Source organism: Ammodytes marinus (assembly GCF_949987685.1).
Source record: "Ammodytes marinus genome assembly, chromosome: 16".
NCBI lineage: Eukaryota > Metazoa > Chordata > Actinopteri > Uranoscopiformes > Ammodytidae > Ammodytes > Ammodytes marinus.
Genome location: NC_137220.1, coordinates 15,919,329 through 15,944,690, shown reverse-complemented (window position 1 = coordinate 15,944,690; position 25,362 = coordinate 15,919,329). Strand labels below are relative to the sequence as shown.

The 25,362-nt window shown below is 40.7% G+C and overlaps 1 protein-coding gene across 1 annotated transcript in view; it reads left to right on the top strand.

Moving 5' to 3' along the window:
* Nucleotides 1–25,362, top strand: part of grapa (GRB2 related adaptor protein a) — a 32,454-nt gene that overhangs the window by 6,576 nt on the left and 516 nt on the right. The window contains exons 3-5 of the mRNA XM_080043546.1: nt 1,226–1,345; nt 12,972–13,140; nt 24,610–25,362. The exon at nt 24,610–25,362 is cut by the window's right edge and continues 516 nt beyond it. Coding sequence (XP_079899672.1) covers nt 1,226–1,345; nt 12,972–13,140; nt 24,610–24,795 — 475 coding nt within the window. The 3' untranslated portion in view covers nt 24,796–25,362. The remainder of the gene's footprint in view (nt 1–1,225; nt 1,346–12,971; nt 13,141–24,609) is intronic.

The following is a 25,362-nucleotide window of genomic DNA, read 5'->3' as shown; positions in this document are numbered from 1 at the left end:
GGGAGATGTGTTATCTTTTTTTTCTCTTCCACATTTCTTCTTCAAAAGCCGTTCAAAATACAACACCAGACTTCTGACTCAATGGGGTACTTCTGCATAGTTAGCCTGTAACCTTATGGTGATGGCGATCAGTGCAGTCACTATGAGGATTTTAGGGGAGACATTGCTGTAGCGTTGTAGGCTACTGTTGCGGACAGGGCCAGCAGAAAAACGTTTTATCACAACATCTAAAAATCCTTACCTAAAAAATTAATATCTGGGGCGCCCTTAGCTCAGTTGGTAGGAAGTCCCCCCCATGGGCCTCGGCCAGCAGCGGACCCGGGTTCGATTCCAGCCCGCAGTCGTTCTCTGCATGTCACTCCCCTCTCTGCCCCATTTCAACTCTGTCTCTACACTATCAATAAAAGCATAAAAATGCTAAAAAAATATATTTTTGCATTTTTCTCAATCGTAGTTCTGCCATGTATTACCATGACAACTCTTGACTGTGCAATGCAGAGTATCTGGATGCAAATCAGCAGTTCAAAAATCCCAAATTTGCCATACAATTAAACATACTGTATATACATTTACAAACTTGGTGAAAATCAATTTTCCTGCTGGCCCCCTCTGAAAAACAGTACAATGTTGACTTCTGCTACAGCGACACCTCTTACAAACTCTTTAAAATGACTGCACTGACCGCCACCTCCATAAGGTATCAGGCTAGCTATGCAAAAATACCTCATACATCCCCACTTCAAAATTATAGAACCATCCCTTTAATGTGGCCTCTATATCGGTCACGTGTTCTCTCCTGATTTGTCTTTTATAAAATCACAGGTTGATTGGGATTTGTTTTTGCTTCACAGCTGACAACTGAAATCAAGCATATTGGCACTTTCTGTTTTTTAAGCGTGCATATATTTAGCAGCGTGTTTAAAAATATCTTCACAAATGTGCTAATTTTACTCGTTTATTTCGCTCCCACCCCCTGGACCGGTGTTTCATATCTCCGTCAGCATTGATCTTCACCGTTTTCTTTTTACATTCTCGTCACTTCCATTGCAAAAAAAATACAAACCATCCAAAGCTATTAAGATGTCCAAACTAATTAAGTGTCTTATGTTCCGGTGTGCACAAATAGTTTCATAGGGCTGACACACGCACCATAACCCAGGACAACTCAAATAATTTCACAAACATGAACCAAACATCAAGGATCTCTTTCTTTTTCTGCCTGCAGCTGGTTCGCCGGTCGCATATCTCGCGGTGTGGCAGAGAGTCGACTGCGACACCGGGAGTGTGGAGCTTTTCTGGTCCGAGAGAGCGAGAGCGCCCCTGGAGAGTTCTCCATGTCCGTCAGGTAGGAGATAAAGGCACTGTATAGGCTACTTAATATGTCTGTGAGTTGGAATTCTATTAGGTGTATTTCTTATACGCCACTTTGAGTCATGTTTTCTTATGAATCATTTATCCATGTATACTATCCTCCGTGTCTCCACAGGGACTTAAAATGCAATCTAATTCATTTAACACATCTATGTAAACAGTAGCCTATGCTAGGGCGTAAATGCAATCTGCAGGGCCCTTGAGCTGAGGCTTTAGCATTAAGTTACTTCTGAAATCATATTATCTAGAGCCTTTTATATTACAACAAGCAATATGAACTGTGATGAATAACATTTAGGACATTGTTAAGTAGTATTACTATCCTTATTATTGACTCTACACATGAGCAATTGAAAAAAAAGACATCTAATGTCTCTACCTTATTTCTTGGCTGCCAAAAGCAGCTGACCAAAGAGCTCATCACCAAATTAAATTGCCAAATATGCACACCGCATGTTTGTATTTGTTTATTTGTGAGGACGTCACAAAGCTGGGTTCACAAGAACACCCACCCACATGCACCCACACACACACACACACGCATGCACGCACGCACGCACGCACGCACACACACACACACACACACACACACACACACACAATGCCAAATCTGCGAGACCAACTGTGTTGGAGACACATGGCTGCCTAAAAAAAAATGTTTACAGTAAAACACAAGTGGCTTACATGTACATCTAGTTGATGCAGCTTCAGTGCTTTTTACAACAAGTTGTTACTACAACAGTTATCAAGAAACAGCAAATATTGTATACAAACATTTTACATTGACTAAACACTGATGGAAAACAGTGGAAATATTTCTTGATCCAAATTATTACCAGGGACAATTGACTGGATATTGGTATAAGGATATGTCCCTGACTGTGTGCAAAGACGTACACGTGCCTGCACATCCAACTATCTTGTTACCGTGTTTGCTCCTTAATACAATTTGGATACATCAGTGTTTATGTTGTCCGCAGAAGATCAAAGAAGCACAAGAGTTTGAATATAAGGTGTGGGGCGGAGGGAGAGAAAAAGATATGCAACCCCTCCGGCCTGATGTGAGCTAATCCCGTCTGGCACACTGTGGCATCTGGACCTTTCTGATGGGATCGGTTTATCTGGTGTGTGTGTGTGTGTGGTGTGTGTTTGTGTGTGTGTGTGTGTGTGTGTGTGTGTGTGTGTGTGTGTGTGTGTGTGTGTGTGTGTGTGTGTGTGTGTGTGTGTGTGTGTGTGTGTGTGTGTGTTTGCGTGTGTGTGTGTGTTGGTGGAATAAGACGTTGAGGAAAGCAGCTGTGGCTCTGTGTTGTGCTCCTGGGGCACTGTTGGCTATTCTCTTAAGTTTTTTTTTCTTCTTTGATTGTTTTTGTGGTTGGTTGTGACAGTGTCTGGGCATGATATCTCCCTCCCAATCGGGATTAAGGACAGGATTTTGGAAGCATGAATACAGGAGAAGGTAATTATGGAAAATAAGTTGTCAGCAGTAATGAAATCGAAAGGGAAAATTAGAAGGAAGGAAAAGAAGGTAGGGTGTGTGAGTGAAACAGGTTTGCCAAATGGGGACAAAGCGGATTTTAATGCTACTTTTTTTTTTTTGGCGGGCTGTCGATGCTTTGGTTGCTGGATGGTGTAGCAGCTTGAAAATTGGGTCAGGTGTTTCGTGTGTGTGTGTGTGTGTGTGTGTGTGTGTGTGTGTGTCTGTGTGTGTGTGTCTGTGTGTGTGTGTCTGTGTGTGTGTGTGTGCGGTCCTTGTATGCCGCGAGCTCCTCCCTGTCAGAGAAGACGTCCTACTGACAATAGCTAACTGTGGAGAATTCAGTCCCTCCGTGGCTTTGACGTCAGCCTGTGGAAACCTGATCAGCTTTGAATGGCCGTGACTGGAGCCAAAAAGGAGACTTTGTTCTTTTTTCGATTTACTGGAAAACTGCTAGTGAAGGTGAAACTGTAAAATCTGTGATAAAGTATGCGTCAAGCCCTTTAGATTTGATTATTTTGTAATATTTCTTAATCAGGAACATTTTGAACCTTTACTTCAATCACAATTGAAAACATTATTTATTGGTTACAACGAATACATACAAAAATTGGGAAAGTGGATTCTGTTTATTTATTTATTTGGAGGCCTAAATATATCCATTGAAAAAAAAATTCCAGAACCAACCCAAAATATCCACCTTTGAAAAATGCAAATGTATTGTAGTTTTTCTAGCGAAAGGTCATGACCTCAGCAATAGTCACTCTGACTAGGGACCTTTAAGGTGATCCAATCTTTGTTGGAAAGCTTCTTTCGTGTCAATTCACTCATACGGAACAGTGTTTTTATAAGAATACATTTTGAAAGGATGTTATGAAAGAATACGCGGCTTGGGACTAGTTTAAAGACGATGTCACAGAAACCCACCCCAATGGGTTATTTAGTAGTTCACTTTTGGAAAGTGGAGCAAAGTGAGGCCAAATGCAGTCCTCTAGAAGAAAAAGGAATCCATTGTGCTTAGCTGGGCTTTTGACAGCTTCTCTTTGACTTAGCAGCAGATTCACCCAAAGGATGCGTCTTCCACAAAAGCTATGGATCAATTTATTTTATTTTATTCAAAGAATTTTCTGAAGAAAAAAGTGCTGAGGTACATGAACCTGAAGTTACAAGGCAGCATGTTGTATTCCTGGTCCCATTTTAAATTAAAAAAAAAAAAATTGTGGGTGGGGTTCTTTTTAGACTGAGAAGGGACATAACTTTCACTGTTTTTCAAATGTAAAATCTCACTTCTTTCTTCAAACTCTACCGCAGTCGTTATTAAAGTCAGTGCTGCCACCTACACACAAAGCTCACAGCTGACTGTGTAACAATCATTGCACATTCTCTCTGTGACTCATCAGAAGACACTATAGAAATCAACAAATGAAGCTAAAGACAGACGATGCACACCCAAGGAAAGTGGATGCGAGTTACAATAATCACAATCAACACAATATCCAAAGGTGCACCTTTAATCATTCTAGCTATACAAGCGTGTGTTCAATTTGTTAGGCAAGGGCTCGTGTTCATTTTCTAAACTCCTTTGAGAGCTCCAGGTTGTTTCACCACCGCTCGGTCCTCTCTGTGCTTTCACACCTTTTTTTGCAACAGTACGGTTGTCAGCCCACTCACACAATCAAACACACACACACACACACACACACACACACACACACACACACACACACACACACAAATACCTGCACAATTGTTTTCTTCTGTGGTATACATATTTTTTCTTATCAAGTGAAGGCATTCTAGAACAAAATATACGCATTTCCTCTAAAAGTATGGTTTGTGTGAACCAACTATGGGCAGAGATTTGTGTCAGTAGAACTTGAATTCGAATTGATAGAACTTGAATTCGAATTGATCGACTTGAATAGGAATTGATCAACCTGCATTTGAGTTATTGATACTTGAATTCGAATTTATGCACTTGAATATGAATTATCCATTTGAATTTGAATTAATTGTACTTGAATCTGAATTTTATTTACTTGAATCTGAAACAGTTAATATTCCAAATGACTTTCAAATAAAAATTCAAAATTCAAGTTTTCAAATTCAAGTAGAAAAAATTCAAGTAGAAAAAATTCAAGTAGAAAAAATTCAGATTCAAGTAGAGATGTGCACATCCGGTTTCTTTGAGGAAGAGCAATCGAGTGCAGATCTCTGATCCTAGGCTACAGCGTCTGGCCGGTGACCGTTATTTAACGTTCAGGAAATATAAAGTCATACATTAATTTGTTTAATCATCGTCTGTATTTTTGACCTCTTGTTTTATAATCGAAGTATCTTTTAGAACACTAATCACGTTTGAGTAATGAAACTGAAAGTAGTTATAATATCGCCAATATGCTATATCAATGAAAACAGACGGTCAAACAGCGTCCAAATGAGCTAAAATCCTAAATCCAATAAACAGTAACATGGCAAACTTATTTTTAGGCAAGCTCTAATTGATTATTTATTCATTTTTTCAAACGTTTACATGTTTAGAGGCGGAGGATTCCTCCCTCTGTCCGGCTTATCAGACAGCACTCAGCTGTCTGTCAGTTGAACTGGACAAGCAAACGTAAAATCATCAGGAAATGATAAAAACATCCCGATGGAGATTTCTATGCAGTGATTTTTTGATTCTCTCTCTCTCTCTCTCTCTCTCTCTCCTGTGGTAGGGCGCTTAGCAGACGGAGCGAACATATAGTGACTATGTTGAAGTTATCTACTGCTTTGTGCCATTACCCTGGATTTTTAATGATAACCTAATGCTCATTAGTGCGCGCCTCTCAGCACTCTGACTCTACCGAAGTGCGCATGGGAAGGCGGGGCACAAACGTAATCTTGTCCTGGGCACGGGGAAGAAATGCGACGGGCATAGGCCTATACTGTAGCCTATACAGTATAGCCTATAAACTGTATATATATATTATAGTGTATATTTATGATCTGTCAAGTTGATGTGAGGGAGCAGGAGATGGGAAAGAGGACATAGGCTATGAGACTGTTTACAGAGCAATCGCGGGAGCACAGGGCAAAGTGTAGGGGGGCGGAGAGGGGGTGCAGGCGGTGGTGATCTCTTATCTATTGTAGCCTAAGTGTTTATTAATGACTATATATATAGGCCTACTCTGAGTTTGTTTTCACTTTACGCTGCAGCTCCGACTGATGAAAGAGTGTCACTGCCACAACGTGACCTTGTAAAATCAAAAAATCACTGCATAGAAATCTCCATCGGGATGTTTTTATCATTTCCTGATGATTTTACGTTTGCTTGTCCAGTTCAACTGACAGCTGAGTGCTGTCTGATAAGCCGGACAGAGAGCGTCGGAGGAATCCTCCGCCTCTAAACATGTAAACGTGTGAAAAAATGAATAAATAATCAATTAGAGCTTGCCTAAAAATAAGTTTGCCATGTTACTGTTTATTGGATTTAGGATTTTAGCTCATTTGGACGCTGTTTGACCGTCTGTTTTCATTGATATAGCATATTGGCGATATTATAACTACTTTCAGTTTCATTTCTCAAACGTGATTAGTGTTCTAAAAGATACTTCGATTATAAAACAAGAGGTCAAAAATACAGACGATGATTAAACAAATTAATGTATGACTTTATATTTCCTGAACGTTAAATAACGGTCACCGGCCAGACGCTGTAGCCTAGGATCAGAGATCTGCACTCGATTGCTCTTCCTCAAAGAAACCGGATGTGCACATTTTTACTTGAATCTGAATTTTTTCTACTTGAATTTTTTCTACTTGAATTTTTTCTACTTGAATTTTTTTCTACTTGAATTTGAAAACTTGAATTTTGAATTTTTATTTGAAAGTCATTTGGAATATTAACTGTTTCAGATTCAAGTAAATAAAATTCAGATTCAAGTACAATTAATTCAAATTCAAATGGATAATTCATATTCAAGTGTATACATTCGAATTCAAGTATCAATAATTCAAATGCAGGTTGATCAATTCCTATTCAAGTCGATCAATTCGAATTCAAGTTCTATCAATTCGAATTCAAGTTCTACTGACACAAATCTCTGCCCATAACCAACAGCTTTGTGTGTGTATGAGTTTGTTTGTGTATGAGTTTGTGTGTGTGTGTGATAGCTGAGGCTAAGTGTGTTTACTCTTGTTCTTCGGGGAGTTCAATTGAGGTTATTTTCCCTTATTATTATTTAAAGTTAAGTTGCTCTTGCCCTTTTTGAAACGTAGATTGTTTTCTTAGCCTTGTGTCCACTTTAAGTCAACTTATTCAGCCACAGCAAAAAAAATCCTCCTGCCAGTCTCCAATTGTGTCGAGGGAAAACTGAGCTCTGTTGCTTGTACAGAACACCAAATGGCACTTTAAAAGGGTGTACTGTAATGTTGCTTGGTGACATATTGCAAACCCTGCTGGCAGAACTGGCTTACACATGATGACCTATGCCGAACAGACTGAGCCGTTTGTCTGTTGCTGTGGCAACTACTATTGTTCCCCACTGCCCCGTTGGCCTGCATTCACACTGCTCCTAAAGATCCGGAACCTAGGCACGTTTGCTTCTTGCCATAATAGTCACTTACCATGTCTATATATGGGCATGGGTTTGGGATTTTGGAGCATATGTATTTGATTTTTTATATAATATCTTCATCTGACCATTTTCCCCATCAGACCAAGGAAAATCTTTCTGCAACCTTTTTTTTTACTACCATGCTTGAGTACGGAACAGAGTACTCACACTGGTCACACCAACTAGACTGCAGGGGGCAAACGTACTTGGGCACGGTACAGATGGCCTAGTGTGAATGCACCCTAAGGGACTCTCGGTAAACCCCATATCAAAGTAAAGCCTTGAAGATAAGCAGCTATATGTATCATACAGACATCATAGTGGAAGCCATCTTCTACTGGGTTTTGGAAGCAAAAGAAAAGCTTGATTGTCTTCTATTTTTTTTTTCTTTTTTCAATTGTCCGGGTCTGCTTTCAGAGCTTACACCACGGCTCAGTCGGGCAATTTAACAGCACACATCAGTGACTCCAAGTCAATTGAGAGAGACCTGAGGGAGACACAGACATACATAAAGAGAGAAATATAGAGGAGAGGGTAAAGTATGAAGAGAGACAGAGTGAAAGTACCAGCAGCGACTATAGATAATAAAAAAATCATTTAAAAAAAGGGCGGAGAAGGGAACGCTTATGGCAGGTGGGGGGGGGGGGGGGGTGCATGATTTAACTTTGTTCCTCCGTATACACCCTCAAGAGGGGGTTGGCTTGCTTTTTTTCATTGTATCTTAGTCTTTATCTATACAATTTTACTAATATTCTCTCTTAGTGAAGTGGTGTATGGGTAGTGGGTACATACACTTTTTTTAAAGAACCGTGTACAAACAAAAAAAAAATGCCTGAACTATCCGCAGGGTTTGCATAATTACAAATGCTGAAGGCTCCACGTTTTTGAATGTCAACATTGCTAACTACTATAGCTTAGCGATCAATGAGGGGCTCTGATCACACACACACACACACACACACACACACACACACACACACACACACACACACACACACACACACACACACACACACAGTTGTAGAGTGGAATTAACAGCTGGAGGTGTCAGTGAGGCTATTCCAGACATCTGCAGCGGTTTAGAAAGCGAGCCTCAGATTAGAGAAGAGGGGTTTGGCAGGATGAGAGGCAGGAAGGGAGAGAACAGGGAAGTGAGACAAGAGATGGATGGAGACAGTAGAGAGAAAGAGAACGCTGGACGACCTTTGCTTGCCCTGAATTGCGCTGGCGCGGGGTGCAGGTTTTAAAAATACAAAAGTTCTGTGCTCATCTACATCCAGTACATCTCTTTTTCTCGGTGTGTGTTCTACCTCAGTACATCTATTTCATTTTTTATCTCGTTCAGTTTCATTCTATCTTAATCTCTTTCTCTCCCTGGTTTCCTTTTTCTTACAGGAAAAAGAAAGTAATCTCTCCATCGCTCTGGGGCTTAATTACACTGATGAGAGGAGAGGGCACTTGGAGAGTGTGCACTGTGTGTGTGTGTGTGTGTGTGTGTGTGTGTGTGTGTGTGTGTGTGTGTGTGTGTGTGTGTGTGTGTGTGTGTGTGTGTGTGTGTGTGTGTGTGTGTGTGTGAGTGTGTGTGTGTGTGTGTGTGTGTGTTTGTCTTTATGATGTTGTTGAGACAGATGCTTTCAGTGTTCCGCACTCCAATGTCTCTGGGTAATAATTAATAGAAATGTCATGACATCACCTAACACTGATATAGCTAATCTTACATCTGCTCTCTCTCTCTCTCTCTCTCTCTCCGTCGGTCCGTGTATCTTTCCTCTTTGAAGCGTTGTCTTTTTTCTTTTTCTTTGTCAAACCATCTTGGTCGAAGTTAAGAGTTTGTATTCGCCACAATGTAATAGTTGACCTTAGGTACTATACTGCACACACTACTGTAGGTGATGGTAAAGATAGTAAACAACTCCCAATAAGAAATAATATTGATAATAATATGTTATTATGATTTAAAATTACACTTTTTAGAAGAAGCATGGGCTAAAACAAAGACTGCGTTGTATGGATGGATTCTCTGTCTGGAAGTGACATTTCCTGTTTATTTATTTATGATTTATTTTGCTATGCGTGGCTACTGGCAATAGTTTGTCTTATGTCTGAAATGTTTATTTCTAGTTGGATAGTTTATAGGTTTCACTTATCGTTTTGAAGCTGCTGTAAAAAAAAATTCTTTATTCTTTTATTTTGTGCAAAGTGGAGTATGTTGTTTGTGGATATTGAACCGGAGGCTAAAAATGAAATGTATTTTGTACTGGTATCATGTAACTCCGTGCCGAATGAACCACTTTTTTGGCATGGCATGCAAATGGAAAAAATTATTAATTTATTAAATAATATAGTTTATTGAAAGTATGCTACGATTATTAGATTTCCATTGTCCATGTGAGGTTATAGCAACATAGGTTAATACATCTATCCGTATGGTGTGGATTTATTTGACAGTTTATCTCTGCCTCAGAAGATGTTCAATGGGATGCTGCTGAGAGAGTAGTAGTGTTTTTTCTTTATATCATTTTCTCACGGTATGTCTTTAAATGTGGTCTCAGGGTGCCTTAGCTTTCTTTGTGTTTTACCACTGTAGTGGCGCAGAGGTGGAGTGGTGTTTTTGCACTGCAGGGAGGATTGAGCACTAAGATGCGTCATTGTGGTTTAAGCAATGCTCAGTGAATATTTTAAACAATTCTCTGCCGCTCTACTGACACATACGTAGGACTGATTTGCAAAAATTCAAGATGTCTTGAACCATGTTTTCGCAGATATGGTACCCCAAATTCACTACAGCTATAGTCAGTAGAAAGTAAGTGAGTAAATCTTTAGAATAACGATTATACAGTGTCTTCAATAACACCATTTTATAGTGTTTTCTATAACAGAATTTTATAAACCAAAAAGCCTAAAGAAACTAGCTTCATACTCCACCATCGTAGCACACACTGGCACTTTCAATTTGATCTTTATCGCTTTGTGCATTGTGTGAGATTACAGGTTTCCTATAGTGTGCGTGGCTGTATGCAATGTGTCATCCTCAGCTTAGAGGTGTAGTCAGCGATTCTGGAAAATGCTCGTTGTCAAAACCAATTTATGTCAAAATCAGTGAATATCTCCTTCTCCTCACAGTCTAGGCACTAGGCTCTGTAAATGGCCCCTTGGTTTATCTACCCTTTGTTCACATACCAGTTTACAGAGCCTAGGCTGTGTATTAACACTTGATTTTTTTTCAGCGCATATACACTACAGACAGCAGTGTCTCCAGTATCACTGACCCCACCTTTAATGCTGATCAGTTAAAAAACACTGGAAGAAATGGAAATCAAATCAATGCCATGAAACAGACCTGAACCTAGATTTAACATTAGAACTGGAGCATTTATTTTGTACTCAGGAGGACAACACATTTATTTTCTGTTAATATTTTAAAACTAAAAGTAACACAGAAAGTAGAAGCTGGACACGGCATTGTTACTTTTTACCTCGCAGCTGTAGGAATTCTAAACAAGCTGTGGTTCACAGGTATTGTTTCCCTTTTCCTGAAAGTCTCAAGTGTTAGAAGTGTTTCATTCTACATCACATTATTGTGAATCCCCTGAAGGGAAAGTCCTCGCCCTACCTACATCCTGTCTTTTAATCTCCACCTCTCCCAATTCGTGATCTAAAAATTCTCTTTATCTTGTCATCCATTTTTTCTTCTCTGGTGAGGCCACTTGCCCAGCTCATAATCGCTTTGTCTCAGTCAAAAAGCTGCACAGCTGGCGGCAATAACAAAGCCCCACCAGTAGGGTGCGGCAGATTGCGGTGGACAACTAAGGACAACTTTAGTGTGTATGTGTGTGTGTGTGTGTGTGTATGTGTGCGTATGTCTGTGCGCCCATGTGTCTGGAGACAGATTGGAGCAGATAGTAAGAGGAATTGTGATAGGGAGAAAAAAAAGTTGGATGGTAGAGAAAGATTGAGCGAAACAGAGATAGGCAGGAATACAGACCCACAGACAAAGCAACATTTAAAAAAAAATACTTATTCTCACACAGAATGGCTTAATGTTCAAAGACGATACAAAGGCAAAGAGAATCCCCCCCTAAAAAAACAAAAACAAAAAAAAACATAACTTTTGGCTCAAGGAAGACGGTGGGTGAGGATAGGGGAAAATGAAGACAGGGTGAAAGAGAGAAGCTAGAGGGGCAGGGTGGAGGTGTGGATGAATGCCATCCACCCAGTCATCAGGGAGTGCTGCCCTGCTTGTTCATGGAGCTCAGCATCTGAATAGAGAAAGGAATTCTGGGTAAAACCAACCCAATGCTCATTTACTCTCCCTAAAGCTTGGGATCCAGTCCGACTGGATAGAGGAGGAGTTAGCTAAACCACAAATGCCACATTGAGTTTTTGCATGGACCTGTCATCTACTGTATATGTGTGGTATATTTTTTTTATAGTTTTATCGACACCAATGATGTCGCATTAAAACAACTATAGTACTTTCTCAAAAATGGCAAAATTGATTTTTTTTAACACAAGCCATACACGCACACACTTGCACACACACATACCTGCTTCTGAGATGTGTTTAGAAATATGGGGGAGTTGCATCGCCTTCCGCTGCATATTAGATGGAGTTATGTAACAGTACGATCGCGGCGAGATGTCCAGATTTTCTAAAGATAAGCTTGCAAGTTACTTAGCAACCACCACAGAGGGAGGAGAAGGTATGATTGCCAATGAAAACCCTTTTAATCATAACAACAAGGCATGCACTCCAACCCCTGTGTGACTATTTTTGTTCTTGCCATTGGCTACCATTTATTTATTTTCCAATTTCTTTCTACACTAAATTGGTTTGGATCCTTTTGTCAGAATCTGTTTTCCTCTAAATAGGGCTATGAAATGTTCAGATTCTCACAGTTCACCACAAACCTGTATATTGCAATACGTTTTTTTAGACATCGAGAAAGGAATTAAGTTTGTTTGACATCGGTTTGCACAGCATCCCCGTAACCCCCAGACCCACATGTAGCAACACATATGAATGCCACCGACTGCTCTTCTCTTTTACAAATATGACCACAAAAAAATTAATTCTCTGTTCTCCAGATTTTGTAAATAACAAGGAGCACACAGGAGCGTTTTGTGATGTTGTAAAGCTTATCTTTTGACCTGCTCCCCTTGACTACCAGTGTTTGTGCTAAGCTAACCTGGATGAGCGACATATTGCCCATGTCTTCATCAAAACTGCACACAACGTTTCTGTCGCCTTCACTTGAGCCGGAGAGTGAGTTCAAAATCGAAAAAATTAAAAAAGTTGAACTATTCCTTTAAAGTTGAAATAATTTGCTCAGGTCAGATGTTACTTCAAGTATACCCCTCTCATTGTTTTCCCCCCCAACAACAAAACATTGTGACAATCTATTTAGAGACAGATTGGTAAAACTCCTCGATACATGTCAACCAACTGCACACATGTTCTTTTTCCATCTCAAACTGTATGTGTGTGTGTGTGTGTGTGTGTGTGTGTGTGTGTGTGTATCTTGCAGCTACGGGGACCACGTCCAGCATTTCAAGGTGCTGCAGGATCGCTGCAGCCAGTACTATGTGTGGGACGAGCTCTTCTCCTCCCTCAACGAGCTGGTGGAGTTCTACCATGGCAACAGCATCGCCAAGGAGAGGACCGTCTTTCTGAGAGACCCCGAGCACTTTGCCCGGGTGAGCATGTGACTCCTTGTTTCTGCCTTTAATCCCCTCCCCCCCACACACACATACACACACTCCTTTTTCTTCCATGCAATTCGGCCTTCTCAATCACTTTATCACCGAGCCCCCTTCTTTTTGGGGTCTGTCATTAGTCTCAGTCTGGTGGTCCTATTCACTTTGAAACGCCATGGGATTTATCTGATGAGAGATTAATATAAAAAGTGTATATTTTGGTTGTTTTTAACCTGTTGTTTAATCTTTTTCTTTGTTTTTAACGAACGTAACAAGTAGGGGGTGTAACAATTCACATATTTTAACCAACGCGGCACGTTAAAGGCACTTCTTCCAGAATGAATGTACTGGCGTGTTTTGATTGTGGTGCAGAAAATGCACTTTTATTTGAGAAGTATTTTATTTATTGGAGACCTTGGTTGTTCCCAGCCGTATTTTCTACTTGTTATATACTGAAAAAGACCTGAAAGCTGGAATTGTAGTTAATGCTGCACTTGCACTTTTATTTGCGAAGTATTTTATTTATTGGAGAACTTGCAGCATGTATACTTTTAATATATATATATTTGAAATATTTGTATACAGTTTATTTCTATGTTTCCTTATTTCAAACAAGCAGTTTGTTTTTGTTGCATTTTTTCTTCTTAACTGAGAACCACACCGAACCGAACCTCGACTGTTGTGTACCATTACACCCTTGGAACAAGCTATAGCCTATTAGGTGTTTATATTTGATCCCTCTGTGACTTGATAGGCATAACCATTTTTTTTAATGTAGAAGACAGTTATGGGAACAACACAACTGTTGGAGACATTTGTGGAGAGTTGACTTCAGTGGCAGCAGGGTTGGACGCGGAGGTGCAGCTCGTATAATGAAAGATCACAGGACTGTCGTCGGTTTGGAGCAGAACCAAATCATTCATCGCAGGCACCCGGCCAGAGGGAGTGAACTCTGCAGCGCTAGAGAGAAAAACTGATTTAAGAGCCAATTTTCTTTTCTTTTTTTACATCAGTCATGATTCAGTTGCCACATTTCAAGTTTGGACAGGACATTTCTTTTAGTTGTGTTGTGTTATGGTCCGGCTTCGCTTGAAAGTTCAAACACCTAATGAGCCAGGACCAGGTCATCCACACCGTTTACAGAAGCCAATATTGTCCTTAATGTGTTTTTGGTTTTCCTTTTTTCAAACAGGCAGTTTCTGTGAGGTTTAGGGATCGAGATTTTTTTTTTTAATGACAGGTAGTTCCCATGATGTTGTTGGCGTGGGAGGAGCTGTTATTGTTGCTTTATTGTAAAGTCATTATGCAAGCAGGCAGGATCACATTGCATGTTAAGTATTTTTCTCGGGAGTGGCTGGCAACGAGCCATGCCTGCAAGAAAACCCCGCAGGCGCAAAACGGAGGGATGTGATCCACAGCTATCCTGACATGACAGCACGGTCGCATCAGGGCAACACCAGATGCTGCGCGCTAATTCTCATCCTATTATACCCCCCCCCCCCCCCCCCCCTCCATATAATAGCCTGGCACCTGAGATAAGCCCCGCTGTTCATTAGGGAACTGTACACGCAGCATCGATCACTGAGAGCATGGGAAGTGATAGTAGGATAAGAAAAAGGTCAGTCTATCAACCACTTTGACGCAGATTGAAGTATCTTAGGGTGTATTCACACATGGAAAGTCCGTTAGTTCACTTGCTTTGGTCCAGACCAAATAGAATTTGGATTTTTTTTTTTTGGTGTGGTCCACTTTCATATTGCCCCTTTTGCAAGTGAACCAGCATTACGAAGCAAAACCACACGTGATCTGAGGTCATTCATTCATTGGACAGACATTCTGGGGTGGAGAGAAGCAGGAAGAACGAAGTAAAAACTGCGAATGTATCATTGATATAATATGGGGTTAAAAATAATAAAAATGCCTACATCTAGCCTATAAATAAAGAAGAAAAACATCAAATTATTGTTGTTTCATATGGTTATAATATGTAGCCCTATGACAATGCCACGTTATGTGGCTTCTAGCCTACGATGTGAAACATAATTTTTACTGTATTTTTGCTGCTGGATGCGCGGCTCGCGTGAAGAATAGGCTCAAACTGAAACACAGCTGATTAAGCTGTGTATCAGCTGGGTGTCAGTTCGGCGCAGTTCAGCACCAAACTGACACGGGGACATTATTGACGGTCCCGTTGGGAAGAACAATAAAAACACACACTTCATGCAAAGCGCAGCGTGAACCTGTTGGCACTGTAGGAGACGCTCCTCTCCATCTGATCGCTGATCCGCACGCGTCATTATCAAATGTAATATTTTCGCTCGGGGCTCCCGGTCAAACCACAACTAATCTTCCTAACAATGGCGACACTTTCCCATAATGTGAAGCTGATGGCGATTTATTAAAAAAGAAAAGAAAGAAAAGGCGCAGTGCTTCCTGCAATTGGGTCGGATCGAGTCCAGCCAAATTCACACCACAAACTGTAGCAGAGTGCGTTTTGAAGCGCATCAAGACCACCTCTTCAGCTGGGTCTCGGAGCGTTTGTTTGGTCCGCCCCCGAGTGCGATTGCTGTATTCACACCTGTCTGAAAGATGCGCACCGAAGGTGGAAGTGCACCTGAGTTCGTTTCAACCGAACTAAACACAGCATGTGTGAATACACCCTTAGATGGATTGCCGTTAAAATTTGGTACGGATATTCATGCCCCCAAGAGGATAAATCCTTATGTTTTTTTGGTATTCTTCTGACTTTTGCTGTAGTGTTGTAGATGGATTGCCATGAGATTTTGTACAGACGATGAATTAGGTTGATTTTGTTGCAGGTTTAATAGTGGTTCAGCTCTGAAGATGTGGGTTGGGGGGTTGCTTGACAGTGGGCAACGGCACAAAATTAAACTTGAAAAATTACCCAATTGGGTTGCCCTTGAGTGCTTACAACCCCCAAATATTGAGGTGAATAATATTAGCCACTAACATGTGTAGAGTGCAGGGTGACCAAGCACTAGCGGCTTGTATGTTATAGGGTGCCACAATGGTAAAAATACTGAGGATTTTTTATTTATGCGGTAAGGTAAAAACCTACACTACTTTCCTTTTAAAACGTTTTACTCTTCTACGGACACACGGCTCATTTCATACACATTCCCCCCGCCAGAGCCGCCAAAACATTCGAGTAAACATATGAACATACTTTTTTTTACCATTCCCTCAGTAATTAAGGCAATACATATTCCATATGACTACTCCTAAGTAATTGACGTGAGCCCGGCCTGCACTTTGGTCACTTAAGCGTGCTCAAGTGAAGGATTAACAGGAAGTGACAAGTTACATTAAGAGATAGCCTACATCTCATCAATTGCGCCGTCTAGCCCGCAAAGCTCTGCTAATGGTAGTAAATTAATAAGGAATCTCCCATGAAGTCCAGAGGTTTTGGGTCACACACTAACCATTACTTCCACTCTCCATCAATTGTATCTGTTTTTCTATTCATTTTGACCACACGCCCCAAAACCCACACTGTAATATAAGTAACATACAGCTCTATAAAAAACGTTTGGACCGAGATGGTCTCGAAGTGATCATTTGAAATGCATCAACCTGGAGTGCTTTAATGTTTTTTTTACAGGACACATGAAATAAAATGCATAGAGGAAAATCAATATAGGTCAATATTTTCAGGCGCACATCATCAGCAAGCACCTGATGAAAGTCTGATTGGTTAGAATGTGTCGAGTACCTAAGCCGGTCTAGATCTCATGTTCTTCTGAAGGTGATCCACACGTATTGATCTCTCTCATGTGCAAGCTTGAGTATTTGAGTGCTGCTTCGGCACGTTTAGGCCTCACCACCATCTTTCCTTTCTATCGGATGAGGTTATAACAATAAAACAGAGGATGCTTTTTTTTTTTTTTTTTTTTTTATTTCTATTCTGACAACAACAAGACTGCTGCTGTGTTTCACCTGGTGGGGAGCAGGAGACACCTGCATATGAGGATGAGCAGGTTTGCATCCAAAATGAAATAAAATAAAATAGGGCAATGTCTTTTCACGAAGCCGCTTCTTAAACAATGTAGTCCCTGTTCAATGAGATCCTGCCTTGTGCCCAGACAGCTTCAAGCATGTTCTAAAAATTGCAGGGTAGATAGAAATGCAGCAGGAGCAGGTGCAAAGGAAGAATTTTGCTTCAGGGCGACATGATGGTAGGCAGTTTAAAAGGGGAAAATAACGACAGCCGTCCTGCGGGAGACCGAAAAACTGCATGACCTAAATACTGTCACAAACTTCAATCTCTTTAAAGTGAGCGTCTAACACGCGATAACAAAAAAATCAGGTCTTCCTGAGTCCCCCCCCCCCTCCAGCCCCCCACAACGTATTCAGTCATTTGAGAAGCTGCACCGCCGACACTCACTCATTGCATTCTGTTTTCTTGACGAGAAGCTGGCGTCACGTAAGCACTGCAGCATAATAGTAGTTACTCATATATTCATGTATTCATATGTATATCAATCTGCCACCATCCGAAATCCCATTCTCTGATTGGACTAATTGTTCTGCCACACTTCGGCCACATTCAGGGGAAGAAAAATATGTAACGCTTGTGAATAAATGTGAAGACAGACAGAAGCTACATGCTTTTTTTTAATAGGTCAGGTTTTATAGGTAACAGGATGTTTATGCGTGTTAATTTCATTGTTATTTGTTCTTCCCATTCCATTTTACTGTGATGAGGTTAGTCAATGTGCTCTGTCTTCTCTACTGAAATGAACAGGCATGAACAGTCAGCAGGGATCATGTCCTGGTAATTTAATGTATCTTAATATCCTTATATGGATGGAGTCTCCTCTTTAACAGTTGGAGAGCGATCCTCGCCTAGTTTAACCACCCACATCTTCACAGCTGCACTACTCACCATCCATGCTCAATTAAAGTAATAACAACATTTAATATATGCTGGAGAATAGGTTTTTAATGTGCTTTAGAACCTTGTTACAAACGGTTAGAAAGTGGCGTAAAAACACATATTTTGTCAGGAATAAGTCCATTAAAGTGAGTAATAGAACCCATATTGGGACTCCAAACAACGATTTACACAAAGAATTACAGCAGCGCAGTTCAATGTAATGGCCCCAAATTGCATATTGCATATTATGTTATAAAAAAGTATACAGATATACATCATTATTAGTTCAAATGGAGAGCTGTTTTGCTATCATCATGTGATGGCAGTCCTATATTTACCTCTGATCACATTAGCAGATTAATTGACCAAATTAAGGCTCATCAGAGCATATTCTTATTCTGCCTGTAGCCTAAATGCTGGGGTCATAGGTAACCTTGTTGTGCCGTATTAATGTTTACGTCTAATGAGGACTGCGTGCCAGGTGGAGCGTGTTTATATGCATGCATGACTGACTGCAGTCCTGTAAAATGTCTTGTCTCCGATATTTACAGCTAACAGCAGTTGCTATTGTATAGCTGCAAGGCAAGTGTACAGAGTGTCATTATGGACATGTTCAACATGGTTTGGGGGGGGGGGGTAGTTTAAAGCCAAAGTTCAGTATGTTTAAAGTGTTGTTGTATGAGGTGCTTATGAGTCTGTTACTTCATGGAGATGGTGATCACCGCAGTCATTTGAAGGAGTTTGGGTGAGACGTCGCCCGTAGCAGAAGTCAGCATCGTAGTGCTTATCTAAAACAATTCTAAGCTAAATGTAGGATCCTTTCACTGCTGATGAACTGATAGGCTGCACTGCGAGTTGTTGTGTAGTAAAACATGGACGAACTACACTTGAAAAAGGTGCAAAAATAAATGGCTGTCTGCCGGTGCAGTGTAGCTTATCAGTCCACAAATCAGCTACAAAGCAATCCTACATTTACCGTACAACTGAACGGATATTTTGTTTAGGCAAGCATTTATACGTATACGTTAGATTAGTTAAATAATTGTAATTAATAAATGGCAGTTTGACTGGTAAAAATAATTCAAGGGCTTTTTAATTCTATTTTCTGGTATGGTATTCCATTCCTGTTATTATGTTAAGTTAAGTTAAGTTAAGTTATCTTTATTTGTCAGTTGTACACGAGGCACATTGAAATTCGTCTTTTCGCATATCCCCTCTCAAGTTACCACACTTCGGAGGGGGTCAGAGCGCAGGGTCAGCCGCAGTACAGCGCCCCTGGAGCAGTTTTGGGGTTCATCCATGTATAGTTCAATGTAAACTCTTGCAATGCTTGCATTTACTTATTTAATTTTATTGTATAACATGTGTTTATGTGAATCACTTTGAGTTAGCCTTCTGTCTGTATTAATTGTTCTATATTCTGTAAATAGCGTTGCCTTGCCTTGCCTTTGTCTATATACCGTAACATTGGATGTGTGCATTGGTCACAATTAGTAAACAATGTTTTCCTGATTGGATATAGCATACAGTATTGTTGTATCATTCCAGCACTTGCACACTGGTTGTGTTGCTTCTGTTGAACTGTAGGTCACAGTATTGCGCTGGCATGGCCCTTAGATCTATTCACAATAGTTTCTATAGCTGAGGGTGGCGTGCTGAGGAGACTTTGTTTACCGACACACTGTTGTGTAGCCTCGGAGAAAATCTGTCATTCTGCATCCCCATCAGAGCATGCTAGTCATACCTTTATGTCTGTTGCCTTGTTTACTCTGCAACTGTTATAATTAAAGTCTTAAGGGGTAGATTGTACCTTCTTTCTTTTTTTGATTTGTTCTCAGTCTGCCAAAATTGTATTTAATTATGTCACAACAAATTGGTGCGTAACCCTGAATCTACAACTTGTGCATAAGATGTGCATTGAAAAATGTAATCTTTTGAATTAATTTGTGCTCAGCCTTCACTCCATAAGGATTTCACTTAGAGAAACGACTACGACAGAGTGATAACAAAGCCACCCCAATGCAAGACGCGATAGACCTTTTCTCGCCTCGAAACATTATACCTAAACTCTTGCCAAGTTATTCCGCCTCTCTGTCTTCGTTATGTATGCTCTATGTGTATCTAAAATATTAATAGTAAACGTCTTCCGTTGCCAGCACACCATTTCAAGCTCTCCTTTCACACGAGCGTTAAGCAGTGACGCTAAAAGCAGTGACGCTAAAAGCACAAGAACACAAGGAGAAATAAGTTCTTGCGCCGCCCCCTATGAACCCTGAAAACAGGGTAATGGAGAAATGTTTTATGTAATTTGCCTAAAGCTTTTCTTCTTCCATCTCTTCCATCACATGATCAGTGTTCCCTTCTTTTTTTTCACTGTATGGGTCGGCTTCACAGACACTAATTAAGTCTGTCGAGGACTGGCTTAGTCAGAGTTCAATGCGGTTCTTCATGCGTTGTCTCTCCTATTGTGCAGTGCCCAGCTAAAACTCCCATCAGCTCATTACATGGCCCCAGATCACTCTTATCTCACCGTGGCAGGATAGGAAGTAATTCAGTCTATTTATGGTGCGTTTTCTTTTTCTTAATTTCTCCTCTCAAACATATCCCTGACCTACTGGTGTCGCCAAACGAAAGAAAAGCTCTTTTTGACACTTGTTGTCATTTCCAAGTGGAAACAGAGGCCGGGTTAGAGCCGTTTTCTTATAGCAAGTGTGTGTGTGTGTGTGTGTGTGTGTGTGTGTGTGTGTGTGTGTGTGTGTGTGTGTGTGTGTGTGTGTGTGTGTGTACATGAGTGTGTGAGTCATTTGCTGGCTCTGGGTCAAACTGGACGATGATCCCGAGGCAGCCGAGCGGAACTGATATACAGCCAGACCGAATATTTTCTTCCAAGCAGTTAGTCGTCACGAGCTGTCATGGAAAAACCAACATCTTTTTCCCCTGTGATGTCACATATATGTAAATGTCCATATATGTATACGCAAAATATGGAGCATTGTGTGCAGTCGCAGTCGCAGTCACCTGAGCAAATAGAGGCCTGCACACACATGCACATACCCACCCACAGGCAGAGCACACCAAGAAGTGTTCTAGACCAGATCAGAGACAACGATTATAGATAAGTGCGTAAGGTTTTTTTTATTTTTTCAGAGATTGAGTCTGGGGATTGTTGATCCTAATCCTGCTGTTTAGTTGGTGTCTGTACATGCTTGTGTGTATCTTCCTCTGTGCCCAGACGCCATTATACTGTATGAAGGGGTTGGTCATATGACAAAACAGTCCACATTGATAAAAAAATAGGAATTGCGACACAGATTCCTATAGACACGTCTCTCAGCTCCCCTCTCTCTCTCTCCCAGTTATATATCCCACATTCACTTGTTTACTGTGCAGTAGCGCAACTGACAGCAAAGAGGTTAGTTAAGTTCAATACGGGCTCTTCCTAAAATAGCCTCTTTTATTCTGCTACCCTTGCATCGCTCTTACTTTGCGATGTCGACAGAGATCAGAGGAGGGCCGCGATCAGCAAAGAAGAAAAGCACTACTTTCGTAAAATAAAAAATAAAAACTCAGCCGAATAAATCGTGAAGCATCTGAAGCTTATTGCAGGCGTGTCACCGTGATGTGAATCGTCGGCAAACATCACCTGTTTGACAGAGTGCTGTTTTTTTTTGCAGGTGTGTGATTTTATAGGTGTTTTTTTCACAAAATGCTCTCTTATCTCGCATTCACACACACACACACACACACACACACACACACACACACACACAAACACACACACACACACACTCACACGCACACACACACACTCACACTACTAATGATGGCTCTCTACCTGTCTCACTCTAATCGCCTCTCTCTCATGACCGACCTCCACAAAATTGTCATTTGCCCTGTTGAAAGCTGCTCCGGCCCGATAAAGCCCCACGTGAAGCCAAACAATTAAAAAACAACATTAGGAGGAGTAGGGCTGTGCAGGCCTGATGTGTCATGTTTCATAAAGATACATGGTGGAGAAACTTTCGTGAAATACACAGCCTCTCTAACAACCTAAAAACCTAAAAGCACAATGTGCAGCAGAATATACATTGGCAACAGGAGCGATTTATTGACGTCAATCTCTAAAGGTGCCAGCTGTCAATTTTTTATTGATGTATTGTCTACCTGTTAGTGTAGTCTGACTGCCATCCTGTTCGCCTCATTGACCCTGTCTGTGTATCAGTGTGTCACATGTTCAAACACTCCAATCAGCAATACTGCGTTGCCTCAAGTGTTTTTTTGCTGTTGTAATTTGGTCAATCAGAATTTTAGGTTGTGTCTTTTAATGTATTAGATTATCAAGTTGGAATGTATTTCCTCTGATTTCCTTTTCGTGTTTGTTCTGTTGGGTTGGCTGCATGTAAACTGTGTACATTTTTTTAGATTATTGTTCATCTTATTAGGGTTTTGGATGTTGCACAGATACGGTATTTTGTTTATACTTTATTTCTGTAAACGACTGTCCATTATTTCTTGAAGTATCAGTCAAATTCTTTGTTTGGGTAGAGATGTGTTGGATCGCCATCTTGCATTGGTTATTGGTTTCATGTTTTTTTATGCAATATAAAACTGATGGGGGCATGGTCTGACATGGCTATTGGATGGATGGTGGTGTCTATAATCTTCCATCATAGAGTTGCTTGTCAATACATAATATATTTGTGGAAATGACTAGTGAGTAAATGTATATTCATTGTATTGGCTATAGAGTTTTGCAGCCTCCAATTATCACCAAGACCAAGGTCTATAATATACAGTATAGTATTATTTTATAATTTGTGAGGAGTTCCATTTGTTGGTATGATGTGAGGTGATTGAGCTGAGGGTTATGGTTAAGTCGCCACCACACAAGCTACACACTTAAAATACGTTTTTATTTTATTAAGGAGAAGTTTGACATTTTGGGAAAATGCTCATATCGCTTTCTCTCCAAGAGTAAGATGAGAAGGTTGAGGCCTTTTTCATGTTTTTACATTAAATAAGTAGCTAGGTTAGCCTAGCTTAGCAGAAACACTGTGAACAGGTGGAAACACCTAGCCTGGCTAAGAAACAGCCCAGCACATTATTCCCTGTAATAACCACAACTTGAAGTTTTTCCGCATTAAATAGCTTCAATGAAAAACTGAATATGACCAGGCTGAAGCCCAAGACAAAATAATACATTGCTTTGGGTGGTATGGACTAGAGGAAAGGTGGCCGACCAGTAACCATGAGGTTGCTGGTTCGATCCCCTGGTACCGGACTGGAGGGTGTTAGTTGTAAAACTAGTAGTGGCTGGTATTACGTCTACGGTGCCCACCATCTCTACCATTGTGTCCTTAAGCAAGACACTTACCCAAATTGCTCCAGGGGCGCTGTACTACGGCTGACCCTGCGCTCTGACCCCCTCCGAAGTGTGGTATCTTGAGAGGGGATATGTAGAAATACAAATTTCAAAGTAACCATTGACATAATAAAGTAACTTAACTTTGCTGCTTTTCCTGTTAAAAATGCTAAAATATTCCAATCCAAAAACAGGCTATGTAATCACAATAAATACATAACCTATAGCTGTCACCTGTTCATGTCAATCTTGTCTACAGAGTAATGCTCAACTTGTTCAGACCTGATCCTCGATCACACAGACTGATCAGCAATGCAGAACAAATTGGTTAGTTATTGTCCAATGTTTGCTTTCATGTCTATATTCTTCTTCTGTCTGTGTGCTGCCGACTCTGTAAGAACTTTCTCGTCATATCAATATTTGACTAAATAAATGGTAAATGAAAAAGATAAATAAATGATAAGTGTGCTTTGAAGGAATGAAGGATAAGTCGTTGATTTGTTTTAATTAACACATTGTTAGCTGATCGCTTAACCTAAATGGAATGGCTGCATTTGAAAACTCACTCAATCGGTTTTGAAGCCCTTATTTTTGGTGGTATAACAGGTGCAATGCTTCAAAGAAACAAGAGTCAATTTGAAAATCCACCCTCTGTATCATGAACTGAGAAAAACAATCCACATTGAGCAGCATGAATTTTTCAAATTCCAAACCAACAGAGGGCTGTGCAATCCTTCATTGGAGAGATGGAATAACAATAAAAAAATATGTACCAGATCACAGAAATATTTCAAGAATCAATGTTATGTAACTCTTGGCAAGAAACCAGATGAACCCATTTCCAAACATTACTAACTATTCCTTTTCCGATCTAATAAATTAAAGGTTGAGTAAGCGATTCTGTTGAACGCTTGTTGACAAAATAAAGTTTTTCTAAATCAGTGAATATCTCTTCATGATCCTCTACCACTCTGTAGCCTAGGGAACAAAGGGAAAGGGGGTCCAACTTAGCTAGCAACATGCATGTTCACAGAGCCTAGGCTGTGTATTAACACTGGATTTCTTTTTCAGCACACAAAGTACGGAGTGGTAGAGGATCGTGAAGAGATATTCGCTGATTTAGAAAAAAATTGATTTTGTCAACAAGCGTTTGACTAAACAAATGCTAATGTGTTATTAACTCTCTCTCTTCTTGCCCCCCCCCCCCCAGCGTCCTCATCATGCCCACGCTCTCTTCGACTTCGCCCCGCACCACCCCAACCAGCTACGCTTCCTGCGCGGTGATGTCATTGAACTCATTGACTGCTCCGATTCGCTGCGCTGGAGGGGCCGCTGCCACGGACACGTGGGCTACTTCCCCCCGGATTATGTTCAGCCCATTCACCACTGCCAGTGACCTGACGTGTCCATGGAATACACAGCAGGTTCACCCCCCCTCCACATCACACACACACACAATCAGCCCCCTGCTCTGCACCGGCCTAATCATTTTTTTTGGAGCACGCACCTGAGGAGCTGTGACCCGAACTGTTGGATTTGTAATTGATGTTGCGCTCCGAGTATTTTCGAGTTCTTGGAACTTGGAACGCCCCTGAGGTCGGAATTCCAAGTTAGGAAGTTCAACATTCAACATGATGAATGCTCAGCACATGAAAGGCAGTGAAGACCGAAACATTTGAGCTCTTCTGTATTACTTGTGTCACATTAAATCAACTGTAATGTACTGCTCATTTTCTATCTGCAGATATGTCGCAACCATATTTGTATGCACAAAATACAACAACAAGAGCGTTGTTATCAAATGGTATTGCTAACAACGCGAGGTGATCCCTAAAGGCAAATGTTCATGAGTTCGATTGCTAAAGTTGAACGTTCTTTTCCCACTTGTGTTACTGGAAGGCACACAACTCTGATTATCACTCCCAGTTCTGACCTCCGACTTCCCAATGTAAATGGAATACAG